General features: G+C 57.8%; 1 protein-coding gene across 1 annotated transcript; it reads left to right on the forward strand.

The window, feature by feature from the left end:
• Positions 1 to 4,348: 4,348 nt before the first annotated feature.
• MCL1 (MCL1 apoptosis regulator, BCL2 family member) lies at positions 4,349 to 9,924 on the forward strand. The gene is made up of 3 exons (XM_068922071.1): positions 4,349 to 4,916; positions 7,248 to 7,495; positions 8,027 to 9,924. Exons 1-3 carry the CDS (start codon positions 4,364 to 4,366, stop codon positions 8,141 to 8,143), a joined length of 918 nt encoding a protein of 305 aa, XP_068778172.1. The 5' UTR covers positions 4,349 to 4,363; the 3' UTR covers positions 8,144 to 9,924.
• Positions 9,925 to 15,584: the final 5,660 nt, after the last annotated feature.

A 15,584-nucleotide genomic window follows, 5' to 3' on the forward strand; every position in this document is an offset into this window, starting at 1 on the left:
CGAGTACGTTTACACAGCAGAAGGAAATGTTCTTTACGACACTGGGCGAGAACCAGCAAGAGCAATTACGTAAACAAAAAAAAAAACATAAAAATGAGAACAAACTTGCCCAACAGGCGCACCATGTCCCCAAAGCCAGCACAGGGGGCCGAGGGCATGTGGCAGTGGCCGGTCTCTGTTTGCTCCGGCTGCAATAACTGTTTTTGCACCAGTTATGGCGTCAGGCTGAGCTGAGGGGAAGAAAATCTGGCGGATGCCAATGCCAGCTGTCAGGGTTTAGGAGGAAGCGGGGGGTTTTCCAGTTCCTGTGATGCCCTTGGAGCAGGAAAGGCCACTGGGCAAGAGCTGCATAGCAGTGGCCGTTTCTTCATCCTCTTCCCCCTCTTCTTCCTCCTCCTCCTCGGAGCCGGGGGTTGGGGGAGGCTGGGGCTGCAGCCCTCGTGTGCCGGCGCTGAGTGGGGCCGGGGGTGCAGGGGGCCGACCCCCGTGCTGGGGCTCTGGGGTGTGCATGGGGCCGTGGGGTGTGCGTGGGGCTGGAGTGTGTGTGTGTGTTGGGGGTGTGCAGTGGGTGTGCATGGGGCTGTGGGGTGTGTATGGGGCCGAGGTGTGTGTGTTGGGGGTGTGCAGTGGGTGTGCATGGGCTGTGAGCTGTACATGGGGGTTGGGGGTGGGGTGTTGGCTGTGGGGGGGGTGAGAGGGTCTCGGGGGGTGTATGTGGGATGTGCAGGCAGCGTGGGGGGGTGCATGGGCTGTGCGGGGCTGTGGGTGTGCGGGGGATGCGTGGGGTGGGTGGGTGATGTGTGGGGCTGCGCGGGGGCCGTGGGCCGAGCCTGGCTAGCAGCTGCCTGGGCTCAGCGCTGAGGAATTTGGGGGGGCTGGAGAGGGAGCTTGGTTGATTTTTTTTTTTTTTTTCCTTTTCTGCTCCAAAATCCCTCCGCGAAGCTGCGGGGGGTCACTGCCAGCCCTCCTCTGGGCCCTCGCGCCCTGAGACCCCAAGCCCCCCCAAAAGCCTCCTGCCTTCCCTCCACCCCCCGTGCCAGCTCTGCCGCGGGGGCCTCTTTCCTTCCGGGGCCCCGCGGGTTGGGTGCCGTCACGAGGGCCGGGCCGGGACGCGTTGTTCCAGCCTTGTGCCAAGTATGTGCCGTGCCGGTGTTTGTGTGCGTGTACTTTAACGCTTGGCACTGCCGGACAAATCTGTCCCGAGCGTTGCCCTGAGCCGCCGGCGTGAGGCCGGCTCGCGTTGCTGTTATTGCTCCTGCTGCCAAGAATCTGCTTCTGGATGAGGCCATGGGGCTGGGGGATGCACCTCGGCACTGGCATTTCTTCCCGCAAGACCCCAGAATAAGCCTGGTGGTGCCAGCTCACGTTATTGCCCCACTTCAGGGGAAAAAAGTCCTTTCCCGACAGTATTTGCGGGATCAGGAGCCCCTGAAAGTGTTGGGTGCTGATGGGTTCATCGTGTTGGCACCTCTCCAGGTCCTTGCACCTTTCTGCAGTTCCCCGAGGTGGAAATGTGCCCGTCTGAGGGGCTTTGCAGGGCAAGTCTGGCATTTTTTCCACGTATCTGGCATTTTCTCCCCCTGTTCGGTGTTTTCTCCCCTAAATCTTATCCCAACGCAGCAGGCTTGCCTGCCCCAGTGGCCCGGCCGCAGGGCAAGCAGGAGGTTCCTGCAAGCGCCCAGCGGTCGCTTCGCACTTCTCCGCGCTCGCGTTTGGCACCAGGGCAAAAAAAATTGAATTTTTATCCTTGTGGCGAGGGTGCCACGGGAATCCAGGCGGGCACAAACTCCCAGCGTATCACTGTCATCGCGTCGCAGTGACGCCACGGTGCCTCAGCCAGGGCTGACGTCACCTCCCCAGGTGGGAGCCAGGGCTCAGCCGCGGCCACCGCGATTATTTCAGCGGCCTTTGGACGGAGCTGCATTCCTGGCATTGCTGGCCGGGCCACGGCCCCTCTCCCCCATGCCGCCAGGACCTTTCCGGCAATCCCAGCCTTTCCCAGAGGCCAGCACAGAGCAGAGGACATCCTCCGAGTGCAGGCCACCAGGGCCGCAGCGAGAAAATGCACCAAGGGGTTTCACTTTGGTGGACAAAGAGGCATTGTGGAAACTTCCTTCCTCCAGTGATCCCAGCTCCTCCATGCCGGAGGCGCTGGCTCGGCGCGGCCCGGGTAGTTGCCCTGCGGGTGTCAGAGCAGAGTAGAGCCATGACGGTTTTGCCACATTTTCCTGCCATTTGGTGTTTGATCTGCTCCCGGTGGGGAGGGGAAGGGCAGAGCAGCTCTTTGCATGGTTGCAAGCAGCTTTCCATGTCCCTAAAAGCCTCTTCTATCAGAGCACCTCTGTCTTCCTGTTGCCCCGTGGCTTTTCCCACTTGCTTCCACATCCTTTTTAGGTTTTTAAGGGCCATCCAGCCCCGGTGGGTGACGGAGCAGCCTCTTCCCTGCGTCAGGGAGAGCGGGCGCGATTTTGCGCCAGCCACATGCAGGGAGGGAGCGAAAGGTGGCGGGAGGAAGTGCAGGCAGCCTGGCCTCTGCCGGGGATCGCCGGGCCGATCCCTGGGGAGTCCGCGGCGGCGATGGGAAACCGCAAGGGCTGTCAGCAGGGGGATCCCAAAGGGAAACTCCCCCTGCTGCGGCCGGGGTGTGAGGCCAGCGTGCGGCTCTGCTTGCTAAGGGGGTGCCCAAACCCAGCCAAAGGCTGGCACGGCCACTGCAAATAGCAGAGCTGGGGGGAGCTGGATTTGGGGTGTGTTGAGGTTAGAGAGCAGGCACCGTGCCGGTGCAAAGCGTGGCAGGGGAAGACAACGAGGCAAACCGTATCCCAGCGGGTCAGTGCCCTGCTCTGCCACCTACTTTTCCCCAGACGGTATTTCCCCGTGCCTGCACGTCGCTGCTCACCAGGCCGATTGCTCTGGGGCGATCCAATCGCTCGGGGCGGCCAGGCGATGGAGTGGCTGCGGCCCAAGGGCCGGAAGCGCTGACCCACTTTGTGATGTGAAGCTGCAGCTTGTGGGACCAGCGGACGTGAGGCGGTTGCAAGAAAAAGGGGGGAAATATGAGGCAACCCGTCGATAACTGGAAGAGATGGGGCAGTTCCCCATAAACATCCTGCCGAACAAGTCAAAACCAGAGAGGGCTTTAACCGAAAAGACACGAGTGAAATACCAAGCTGGTGCAAAGCGATACCACGCTCTGTTTCCAAGCAACGCTGCCGAGTTACACCAGCAAGGGACTGGCCCCCAACTTTCGAGCAATGATGGCGTTAGCAAGTCTCCACTGTTTCGAGAGAGTTCTGATTTCCCCGCATGCGCTGGTGACTCAACCCAGCCAGATGGAAATTCACAGCCTTGCAAGGAGCTGCTTGCTTTTTTTGGAAAAAAAAAAAAGAAGAAGAAGGGGTTGGGGCAGGAGAAGGAAGGTACGCCCCCACTCACGGTCCCTGGGACACTCGTGCAGGCCACGAGGACTGCGTGGCCCGGCATTGCAGGGGGACTGTGGTGGGGTCTGGCAGTGCTGGGGGGCCATGGCAGTGCTGGGAGGGGGGGCTGTGGTGGGGCCCAGCAGGGCCGGGGGGAATCACAGTGGGGGGTTCAGCGCTGCTGAAGGGGGTGGTGCTGGGGGGGGGCCTACGGCAGGGCCCTGGCAGTGCTGGGGGGTTGTGGCAGTGCCCAGCATTGCTGGGGGGGGGAACCTTGAGGGGGGCTGTGGTAGTGCCAGGGGGACCACAGTGGGGCCTGGCAGTGCTGGGGGTGGGGGGCATAATGGGACCAGCTTTGCTGGGGGGAGTTGGGGGGGGGGACAGTGCTGCTGGTGGGGTGGGGGGGGGCCATGGCAGGGCCCAGCACTGCTGGGGGGGGGCTTTAAGGAGGGGGGAGCTTTGCTGGGGGGGGGCAGGGCCCAGCATTGCCAGGGGGTCGGGGGGGGGTCCGGTGCTGTTGGGGGGAGGCAGGGCGGTGCTGGGCAGGGCCCAGGCCTTGCTGGGGGGGACCAGGCCTTGCTGGGGGGGGGGGCGCCACGGCGGCGCCAGCGGGACCCACCGCTGCTTGGGGCCGGGGGGGGGGGCAGCCCAGGCCCTTCCCGGGGCCGCCTCCGCGAGGCGACGGGTCATACGCATCGCCGCGGGGCTGGCCCCTTTTCAGTCTGTTTTTCACCCCCAAAAAGGCGTCAGAAGCTGGAAACTCTCCCCGCCCCCGGGGCCGTTTCTCTCCATGGCGCCGTTACGTCACGGGGCCGAGCCGGAACCGGCGGCGCCGCGCCCCGCCCCCGCCGCGCCCCGCCCCCCTCTACGTCACCGCCGCTATATAAGCGGCCGCCCCGCCGCGCTCCCCCAGGAGGCAGGCTGCCGGTGCGGGCTCGGGCGCCATGTTCGCCGTGAAGCGGAACGCCGTCATTGGCTTCAACCTCTACTGCGGCGGGGGCGGGGGGCCGGGGCTGGCGCCCGCCTCGCCGGCGGGAAGCGGCCCCGCGCCGCCGCCGCCGCCATCTTCCTCGTCGTCGCCCGCGGCCGCCGAGGGGGGCTGGGCCGCCAACGGCCGCGCTGAGGTAGCCCGCGCGCTGGTGAGCCCCGCGCCGCGGCCGGCCTTGCTGTGGAGCCCGGAGCAGGAGCTGGACGGCTGCGAGCCCGAGGCCGAGTGGGGCGGCCCGGCGGCGGCGGCGGGCGGCTCGCTGCCCTGCACGCCGCCCGAGGCGGAGCAGAGCCCCGACGAGCTGCGGCAGGACTCGCTGGCGCTTATCAGCCGCTACCTGCGGGAGGCGGCGGGCGAGGCTGAGCCCGGCGCCAAGAAGCTCTTCCCGGGCCTGCTGGGCGGGCCGGGCCGGCCCGGCGGGGCGGGCGACGGCGTCATGGAGAAGGCGCTGGAGACGCTGCGGCGGGTCGGCAGCGGCGTCATGCAGAAGCACGAGCTCGCCTTCCAAGGTGGGCGCCGAGGCTGCGAGGGGGCTTCCGGCCTTGGGAAGGAAGGTGGTGGGGGGAGCGCCCCCCAACCTCCCTACGGGCTGGCCACCTCCTCGGAGGGGGGGTGTTGTGGGGGCCCTGGCCCCGTCTGCCTGCCTCTGGTGGGTCCTGGGGTGTCTGGGGACTGGTCCCCCCTCCTCGTAGAGGGGCAGATGGGGGGGGATGTGAGCCCCGGGCCTTGGCCTGAGCCTGTTTCTGCTCCCTGTGGAAGGTCGCCTGGGTGTTTGGGGGCCACCCCGAGGCTGGGGGGGGGGGGAGGGGGTTGTGGGCCTTGAGCCTTGGTCCAGGCCTGGCCCTCCTGCTGTGGAGGGTCCTGAGTGTTTGAGGCCTGGCCCTCCCTCTTGTGGAGGAGGGGTTGGGCCCCTGGCCTTGGTCTGGATCCTGTCCCATTTTTCTGTGGAAGGTCCCTGGGTTTTGGGAGGGGCTGGTCCCCACCCCTGTGGAGAGGGGTGAGGGAGGTGTGAGCCCTGGGCTTTGGTCTGGTCCAGTCCCCTTCCCTGTGGAGGGTTTTGGGGGCCTGGTCCCCACCCCTGTGGAGGGGTTGTGGTCTCCAGGCCTTTGTCTGGGCCTGGTCCCTTCCCTGTGGAGAGGGGCAGGGGTCTGTGTGTGGGCCTGGCCTATGTGTGGGGCCCTCAAAGTGGGTGGGCGTTGGCTCAGCCCTGTGGGCTGTGCTGCGTGGTGGGGACTGGGGGAGGCCTGGGCCCGAGCCAGCTCTTGGTGCTGGAATGAGGCTGCTGAGCCCCTGGCCAGATTGGTACCAGGGTGGGCTGTGGCTCAGGCCTGGAGGGAGTTAAAACAGCTGAAGTGTGATTAAAAAAATGAAACTGAACTTTGCTCAATTGGGAGGGGGGGGGAAACAGTGGTAACGTGTGCAGAGGAGATAATCTAGTTACAGATTAGCTGCAGTTCCTCCTGCTTTGATCAGTATGACCATATGCAAATAACTCCAAGTGTCCAAAGATTAGTTAGCCTAGGAGTTTAAACTGCTAGCCCCCCTGGCTAGGGTAGGCTGGAGTTTGGGGAGAAGTTCTCCTGAATAGCGTGGCTGGATTTTAGCTATTTTAGTGTATTGCACCCACTTCTGATCAGTCTTAAAATAGCCACAGAAACTTGAACACAAGAGTCTGGACTAGGATGAGCAGGTGCCTCTGGTGATGACTAGAAACTGCAGATTTGAGTGTCCTGGAAACTCAGACTGGAAGTGAGAACTGGCCGTTTTAACCTGATTTTGTGTAGCACAAAAATGAACAGTTTTGGGACTAGTTTGAGTGTTGTAGGTCTTCAGGGGATGAACTCCTAGCCTCAGCTCTTGCTGGGACTGCATTTTGCATGTTTAGCAGCTGCAAGAATGTGTGATCTTGAATTGAGAAGCTGCCTAGCGCAAAAGGGTAGTGTTTGTATTTCCTCCTTAACCAGCATATGGTGAAATGCCTTCCTTTTTGGAGAAGGATATTCCACTTTTAGAATGTGGAGGACTTAAATTTCTTCCTCATGTGCTTAGTTGCACTGATATGAAAGGTTGTGGGCTTAATTACACTGGCAAAGCTGTGTGTGTAATGTGGAAAAAAAATGCTTGCGAAGAGCATTCAGATCAATGCTAATATGTGAGGCTTTAAAGACGGTTAACTTTGTGTGCCGAGAAGGAACTGGCTTTGGGAAAGCTTCCTCTTGGTTTGAGCAATAACAAGCAATATTTTTCAGTTTCATAAAGGCTTGTCTTGTTTGCTTATTCATGAGGGGGCACTGTAGGTCAAACTGGGGAGTCTTGTTGTTCCAGTTGCTAAAAGCAGATTAATAGAATAGTGAGACATCTGCTTTGCAGTAGGTAATTGTCCTTTCTCTTGGCTCAGGGTGAATGCAGAACTTGTGCCAAGCTACAGACTGACTTTTGTGTTGTCATTGTGACCTGGTAAGGTTTTAAAGCCTGTGCAAGACATGGAAGTATGATGTGTACAAAGTGGCAGCTGTAACCAAGGTTGGGAGGAAGGAACTAGAAATGGGTTAGTGGCTGTTTTGCCTTGCGTAGACAAGTGTGTGTGGCAGAGCCCTTCAAAAAGTATGCGACTAGTTCTCTAATAGTTGGCAGTGACTCTGTTAAGGCTTTTGGGCTTAAAGTGTGGAAGCTGTACCTTCTCACAGGGGACAATGTGTACTTCCTAACTGGTTCTGGAGCAGGTATTTCAGGGGATATAGTAGAAAGTGGGAAGTGCCTGTGGGTTGTCCAGTGTCATGGGACTCAAAGTGGAACTCATTCCAGTGTGTGCTTGTTTCTAAAACTAGTATCTCTTACAGGAATGCTGAGGAAGCTGGAAATCAAGAAAGAAGAAGACCTGCAGTCAGTGTGTGAGGTGGCAGCCCATGTTTTCAGTGATGGAATAACAAACTGGGGTAGAGTTGTAACACTCATCTCATTTGGTGCCTTTGTTGCAAAACATCTAAAAAGCATAAACCAGGAGAAGTGCATCAGTTCATTAGCTGGGATCATCACAGATGCTCTTGTCTCATCTAAACGAGAGTGGCTAATGAGCCAAGGAGGCTGGGTGAGTTGCTGCCTGTCCTGAACAGTACAGTGTTCTCATAACAATTCAATATTTTCCTGTTTCCATAACCGGATTGGTGACAACAACATGTGTCAGTGAAGCACAGGATGAGTCACTGCTCCAGTTAAAACCACTGTCTGAAATGCCTAGCCAGAGCTGTGGCCTTTCAGTAGCTCCTTATGTTAGGCTGCTTGGAGCAGCTTTGACCTAGAGACTTGCCTGTTCACTGGCAAAGTGAGGAGGTGGCAGCATTCCCAAAGTAAAGATGGGAGAGCTGGATCATGGTTGTACTGAGCTGGGTGAAGCCAAACAGCCACTCTACTGGCTCCCAGTTTCTGCCTCTGCAGGTGCCTCAGTGAACTGACTCCTGTAAGGAGCCTGTCAGCGCGTGATTAGCGTTGCTGCTAGGCAGAGTGTATCTGAGTGTGCTGGGGGGAAATGCCTTGCTTCAGGAAAGCAAAAAGGCTTTCACATGGTCCTGCTGAAGAAATGTGGCTGACAGGAAAAATGACTATCCCTTCTTTTTTCTAGGAGGGCTTTGTTGACTTCTTTCGAGTAGAGGACCTAGAAGGAAGTATCAGAAATGTACTGATGGCTTTTGCAGGAGTTGCTGGACTGGGAGCAAGCTTGGCCTACATGATACGGTGAGCCATGGCATGCTGTAGAATGACAAAACTCTAAGCAAACTGGCTCTGTTTGGAGCTATAAGCTGATTGCTTCCTCCTGTGAGTACTTATGAAGCTGTACTTGAGTGACTGAAGGAGAACATCTAGGCATCCCCTGAGCAATTCTTTCCTAAGAAAGAAGGTGTGATCCAGTCAGATTGTGGGTTCCAACGAGGATTTATTGCTTTGGGAACAGAAAATGAAGAATCAATGTTCTGCTTCCTTCAAGAGCATCACGAAAGAAAGCTAAAGTGGACTGCTTCAAAGTTTTAACCCTGAGGGAACAGATCTGCTTAGCAAGCCAGTGAGCACCAGCAGCTTTTGTCCTGGACTGAAGCCTCCTAGGTTTGGCATGGTGGCTGCGTGTGGAGTGGATGTTTCAGAGTTGTGATTGTGGGTTTCTCGAAATAGTGTCTTCTGCTGCCATTGCCCTGCAACTTGTGGCTTTTTCTCTTGGAATAGAAGCATTAAATGCCAGGTGTTCTGCAGACCTGTGGCTATTCCCAGGTGTGCTAGTGAGCAGATGTTAAACCGCTGCTGACTCTGCATACATTCCATCCTCATTCAGGGGGAGAGCTGTGCTGAAGGTTGAGATGTGTGACCCACAGCCAGGATGGTGGGAGCTGGTGCCTATGGAAAGGCTTGGCCTTACTGTCTGCTGGCTCAGCCCGTGTAAATTTTCTCCTCTCTTCTAGTAGGGCTTTTTTTAACCAGGTCACTGAACAGACCCGGGTTAGAGCAGTCAGACAAACAATTGCAATGGCCACCAACACTCGGGTGCAAACCTCTGGGGAGGGACGAAGGGGGAAGCAGTGAGGGGTGGGTTGGGGACAGTAACCACAACCAGCTGCAGTTGATCCAGGTTAGTTTGTCTGACTGATCTCTGCTACACTGATGTGACTTGTGAACACATGCAGTTTAAAAATAGGGAATACATTTGTAAGTATGTAAAACTTTACATGGGGTGGGGAAGCTGTAAAGAGAACCTTGTAAATGTCTATAAATCTGTAGAATATGTACATTTTTACAGAGATGAAGATGCAAAAAGGGGCTTTTGAATGTGACAAATCACTTGCAGATGTACCATACTTCATTCCTCGTGTGAAGTAGTAGCATTTTTGTGACAAAGCCTTCTCCTACCTTGACTTCAAGCAAGCCTTTCTCTAATGTACTCTAGTAAAACTGCCAAGGAAGTGTAGCAAGGATCAGTGGCCTGGTGGAATTTTATTGTGCCCGTGGCTTGCTGGCAACAGTTCTTGTTTCTGTTTGTTTTAATCTTTTTGGTTACTCTAGCTCTTCTAGCGGGTGGGGTTTATGGAAGTTGGTATCAGTGAACTTCCTTTTCTTCACTTTATTTTGATCCTTTAAGACATGAATCAAATGAAGCTAATATTTGAATGTAAACATTCTGGAGCAGAATAAAACTCCTTGGATTGAATCTGCAGTTAGTATGAGTCCATCAATGCCATACTCTGAGTTCAATCCTCCAGTCCCTAGCTGGAAGTGTTACTTCTAGGTGGGCTTGCAGCGTTCTGCTACTTTGTGCACTCAAACTGAGTGAATCAGTTTTTTGTGTGGAAGCTTTCTCCTGTGAAATCAGGTCCCAGCATGACCAGAAACGTACATCTTCATTGTACTTGATCTCCAGACTGAATGATGCCTAATGTAAACCCAAGTGGAGAGCTTAAAAGATGGTGCTATTGTCAAGCCTGCTTGTTTTCCAAACAAGCACTTAGTTTTGTCAATAAATGTCTTTGTTCTCAATCCTCCAGCATAAAGCTCACTATTTCCTGTAACTAGATGCTGATAAACTACATGGTCCTGCTCTATCTTGCTTGTGCTTCCTCTGGTGTAGGCCTGCACAGCTAGGACAGATTGTCCTGTGGTGCTCTCTAGCCTGTTGGTTATTCAAAAGCTTCTGTGGGCTGTGGACAACTGTTCAAGATGTGTCTTCTCTCACCTATTGGGGTGCTCTGGTGCTGCTCCGTGCTGAGAAGCTGTTCTGCTTTAAGTTGCCTCTTTGTGTGGGTGGGGAAGTCTGAGAGACAACTTCTGTTGATCAGTGCAGCGTATGCAGACTCTCCTGAGTTGCCCTAAAAGGTGCTGCAGGTCTCTGGATACCTGTGGTGCACTACCACAGCTTGTCACCTCCCAGCACTTCAGAGTTGGTGAGTCTGACAGACCTCAGCCTGCAGCAGAGGAGCGGCTTCCCCAGGCTCACCCTGGGTTGCTCCGACAGCTCTGTGGTGAACCATGCTCCTTGCGTCTGCTGAGAGCCGCCTCAGAGGCTGCACCCAGCCCCTTCAAAGGGAGAAGACCATGTTGGTGTTGCAACTGCGCGGTCTGGGTGGCTTTAATCTCTAGCCTGGCTAAGTTTAGTCTTGCTGCTTGCCTTGTTTGTTCTGGGGCTGCCATCTCCCCAGGGAGCAAGTCAAATCCACCTGTTGTAAGGGTGTCTGCTGTAACCGGCTCTGCTGTGTACAACTCCCCACCAAAACAAACCATGCAGGCTTATAAATACCTGTATTTAAACAGCCCAGTCTGGCTTAGCAGGAGCCTACTTGCCAGCTAGGTGAGCAGTTGTGTGGCTCATGAATATAACCTTGTCATTGCTGAAAAGCAACCACCTTCTAGCAAGGAGGATGCGAATTCCTTATTCTGGAGCAGACAGCTAGTCTCAGGTGAGGTACAGTGTGCTTGGGACCCTATATGGCAAAACAGCTGGGCTTCAGCTGCTGCGTCAGCCCTGTGGTGCCTGAGTTTCGTTTCCTGCAGGGCTGAATGCAGGAAGTGAGCAATGAACCAACCCTGCACTGCTGGCCAAAGGGCAAGGTTAGCTTTGGGTGCAGCTGAGCTATGCAAAGACTATGTTTGGGTGGTGTCAGCCTTCTGGAAACCTCCATCATCCTGTTGGGAAGGAAGGTGCTGCTCCCTGTGGGCAGCTGGGCTTGACAGCTGGCTGGGACCGCCCTGGCTGGCTTGGGCGTAAGAGCGTGAAGCTGGTGGTTGCCTTTTGAGAAAAATCTCCATCCAGGTTCCTCTCAAAGTACAGAAGAGGCAGAGTGCTTCGCTAAAACAAAACTCATCAGTTTGAAACTGCAGTGCTGGCTGAAAGCAGTCATTCAGCCTCACCCTGTGGGATGTGGAGTCTTGCTGAAGATTGGGCGAGATAGGGATAAAGTGACCACTTCCTGCAGCTCGGCTTGTAAGGCGCTGCAGAAAACAAGCTGACAGTTCCAGCACGCCATGGAGCAATTGCCTCGGCATTTTTTCTTGCTGTGTCTTCCTTTTCAATCTATTTTCGGCCTGCTTGCTATTCAGCATCTCAGAGCCCAGTGAGGCCCTCATGCAAAGCTGGGCCTTTGCCATGGAAATATGCAAACAGAGCTCTGCAGAGCGATTTCCCCTCTGCTGTTGTGGGGCTGCTCTGTTTCTAGGTACTGGGTGTAAAGTGTGTCTAAGTTGTTTTTGCTTCCTGGTAACCAATCTGCTGCAAAGTTGGTCTGATCAAGATTGTCTCAGAGCTGATAAAATAGGGAGCTTCCTGTTCCTCTTGAATAAGGGCTTTTCAGAGTGAAAAAAAAAAAAAACATTGCAGGGCTTTAAGTTCTTGGAAGCATTCATGTAAATAAGGGGGAAAATTTAAGCACCCTTTATGGATGACTGGTGGTGGATGTTGCAGTCCTGGAGCTGCAGCTCTCCTTCAGGGGGAAGTGTCTCCCCTGGCTGCCTGTGGCTTCATGTTCCTTGTCACCCTGGGACCTTTGGGAGCTTTCTGTGGCTTCAGGTGCTAGATGTGCTGCACAGCAGCTCTTTTGAGGGTTTTCCCACTGATGGGAGGAAAAACTGTTGAAAAAGCAGCACTGTCTGTTTTCCTACAACAGCCCCCCCCCCTTGTTTTTATCCTCTACCCCATCTCTGTTTCTTCCAAGTCCTGAGGATCATCTCGGTGGTGTTTGGGGTTAGATTCACAGTGAGTTTATTGGGAACTGCAACAGTGAACTTCAATCAGCTGCGTGGGCTGCAGAAACGAAGCTCTTTTGCTTCCTCTTCTGTGAAAAGCCACGAGCCCGCTTCGAGGAGGCTGTGGCCTCGTTCCCTCTGCCAGCACCCAGGGCTTGCAGCGAGCTGTCTCGCCTCACTGCCTCCACGCGGGGTTTCGCAGTGGGGGAAAACCGATGCGGTGGTGGAGAGGATGTTTAAAGTTCACGTTCTCGGGGCTTCGAGGGGGCTGCATGCAAATACTGAAAATCCCCTGGCGGGCTCTGCTAAGTCTCTGCGCGCAGCCTTGCTCATCTCGGGCTTCTGCTGCCTGTGGGCGATTCAAACCTTTGCTCCTGGGGCTGTGCTGGGCTGTGGGACTCACATGGCTTTGAGCATGGTGCTTGGGGCCTTCTCCCTGTGTGTCATGAGCCTGTCTGTCTGAGGGAGGAGGAGGGGAATTTTTCTTCTGAGCTATTATGCAAGCAGAAGGTTGAAAAACCCCTAATTCCTGCCATTTTTGGCTCTTGTGCTGTGGCAGCAGCGCTGCTCCTGGGGCTGCGAGGCAGCTCCACAAACACTACAGAGGGCTGCGAGAATGCAGTCGCTTGGAAACGGCCGCAGAAATGAGATGGAAACGGCCTATTATTTCATGCAAGCCAGCAACTTCCCGGTCCCAGCCCTCCTTCCAGCCTAGCTGTGATTGTTCGCTGCCGACGCTGCCTTCCCCTCTTCCCCCAGCGTGCCCAGCACCTCCGTGCTGCCCCACAGCTTGTCGTTCCCTCCTGGCGGGATCCCGCACCCCTCGCCCGCCCGGACCGGGGCTCTGCTTTCCGTCCCTGCCGTGGCCGTAGCTGCCGCCCTTTGAACTCGCCATCCTGGGAGCAAACACTTGAAAGCAGCCCCATCTGTTCGCGCCATAGTTTTCGGCTGAGATCATGGCTCGGCGCTTCCTGTAACGAGAGCCCCCGCGCGCCGCCGCTTTCCAGGGCAAAGAGGGGCCGCGAGCACGCGAGGCGGCCGCGAGCCCTTTTTCCCCCTTCCACATCCCCTTATTCCAGCTTGCGGTGGCCGAGGGCTGAGGTCATGGGAACCAGAGCAAGCTCGAAGCTCCCTGCCCCGAAACTGAGTCCCTGCGTGGTGCCAATCCCCCCCCCTCCATGCGCTGGGTGTTTTTGCTCTGGCCCGGGGCTGGGGCTGGGCCCAGCCGGCGCTGGAGCAGCCGGGAGAGGATTCCTGCGCCATGAACTCACGCCGTGGCTCTGGCCAGGCCCCGGGCGAGCTGCCTCCCCCCTCGCTGCCTTTCTCCAACGTGTAATTATGGCGCTGGATTGTTCCGGGCTGCTTTTGCCCCCGGGTTAATTCATTTCCTCCCTTGGGGAAAAGGATGAAGGTGGCCAGACGGTCTTGGAGCTGCTCAGTTCCATCCCAAAACCAGATAGAGCAAAGTGCGACGGGTTCCCCTTGGCAAAAACCCCGTGGGGTTCGAGCCCTGGGAGCGAGGCGGATGGCGGGGGCTCCCGGACGCCTGGGTCCCCCCCTCTCGCTCTGCCCTACGCCCGCTCCCCATCCCGGGGCTTGACTTGCAGCCCCGACCTCCTTGTGTCTTGCAGGTCCCCAGCGCGGAGCCGGGGCGCGCGGCGGCGACAGCGGTGGGTCCCCGAGGAGCTGGTGAGTCGGGAAAAGCAGCCAGGGCAGCTGGAGAGCGAGGAAGAGCGCGGGCGGGCAGCCTTTCCGGGAACCACGCGGGCCTCCCCCCGAGAGATAAGCAGCCCCCGCCGTTATCGGCGCGGCCACATGCGGCCGCGTGGGGCTGGGCCAAAACGACTGGGCCAGGGAGGGGGAAACTGAGGCACCGCCCTGGCTTGGTGCCAATGGGTGAAGGGGGTTGCGGAGGGCTCGGGGGTGCATCCGGCACAGCCGGGGCAGCGCTTGTTGCTGCTTTCGAAGCGCCCGGGTCCAGCCCTGGGCAGCGCCTGGTGGGTGCTGCCACCAGCGGGTGCCGCTGCCGGTCGGGTGGGGTGCTCTGATGCGGGGTGGGTGAGTAATTCAGCCCCAAGACTTTCCACCGAGACAAATATTTGGTTGTCAGCAGCAGCGGCGGTGGTGGTGGTGGTGGGGGGAGCAGGAAGCAGCTGAGCAGTTTGACGCACTCCTGTCACAAACCTGCCAGGCCTCAGCTCCCCGTGCTGCTGCGCACGACGGGGCTGGAAGAGCTGCGGGGGGGGGGGGGGCACGAAGAGGAGGAGGAGGGAGGAAGGCAGGCATCGTCCCTAGGGCCCTGTGGCTCCCAGCAGCTCCAGGGAAGGACATCCGTCTGCCTTGCAGTGGGGCAGGAAGGTCAGGGAGGGGCCCGGACACCTGGGCTCTCTTCCGCTGCCTGGGAAAGCCAGAACCTGCCCTTCCTCCCCCACTTCCCCCCCAAGGGAGAGACTGAGAAAGGCCCTGGACGGATATGGGGGGACACGGGGACGCCGCCAGCCCCGCGCTCCTCCCCAGCACCCGGCGCACCCTCGGTGCCACGCGGGGACGCGGCGCCCCGGGTTTCCCCGGGGGGGATTTACAAGGACGAATCCGGGCCGGATCGGAGCCCGTCGTGGTTCCCACGGTTCTCGGGAACTTTCTGGGCAAGAGATGGGCTGGAAGGGCTCACGTGGGCCCCGCGTGGGCTCGCACACGCATGTGGGCTCGCACACGCGTGTGCGCTCGCACGCCCAGCCCGGGAGAGCTCTGCCCAGCAACAGGCGCTGCTAATAGCAGAGGGGAAGTCACGTGGCCGCTTCCAGGAACCCAGGCGTCCGGCGCAGGGCCCAACCCCCACCCTGGGGAGCTGTGGCCCAGGGGGTGACACCGAGGGTGACATGCTCAGGGACACCTCCTGGTGTCCTTGCTGCCACCTCCCCCTGTCCCCCAAACCCCATCGCTGGGCCATCCCGGATCCCCTCCTCTCCACTATGTGCACACCCCAGTGCACACGCACACCCCAGTGCACACGCCAGTGCACACGCACACCCCAGTACACATGCACACGGCAGTGCACACGCACACCCCAGTGCACACGGCAGTGCACACGCACACCCCAGTGCACACGCACACCCCAGTACACACGCCAGTGCACACGCACACCCCAGTGCACACGCACACGCCAGTGCACACGCACACCCCAGTACACACGCCAGTGCACACGCACACCCCAGTGCACACGCACACGCCAGTGCACACGCACACCCCAGTACACACGCCAGTGCACACACACACCCCAGTGCACATGCACACCCCAGTGCACACGCCAGTGCACACACACACCCCAGTGCACATGCACACCCCAGTGCACACGCCAGTGCACACGCACACCCCAGTACACATGCACACGGCAGTGCACACGCACACCCCAGTGCACATGCACACCCCAGTGCACACGCCAGTGCACACGCACACCCCAG

Source organism: Struthio camelus, chromosome 30 (genome assembly GCF_040807025.1).
Source record: "Struthio camelus isolate bStrCam1 chromosome 30, bStrCam1.hap1, whole genome shotgun sequence".
NCBI lineage: Eukaryota > Metazoa > Chordata > Aves > Struthioniformes > Struthionidae > Struthio > Struthio camelus.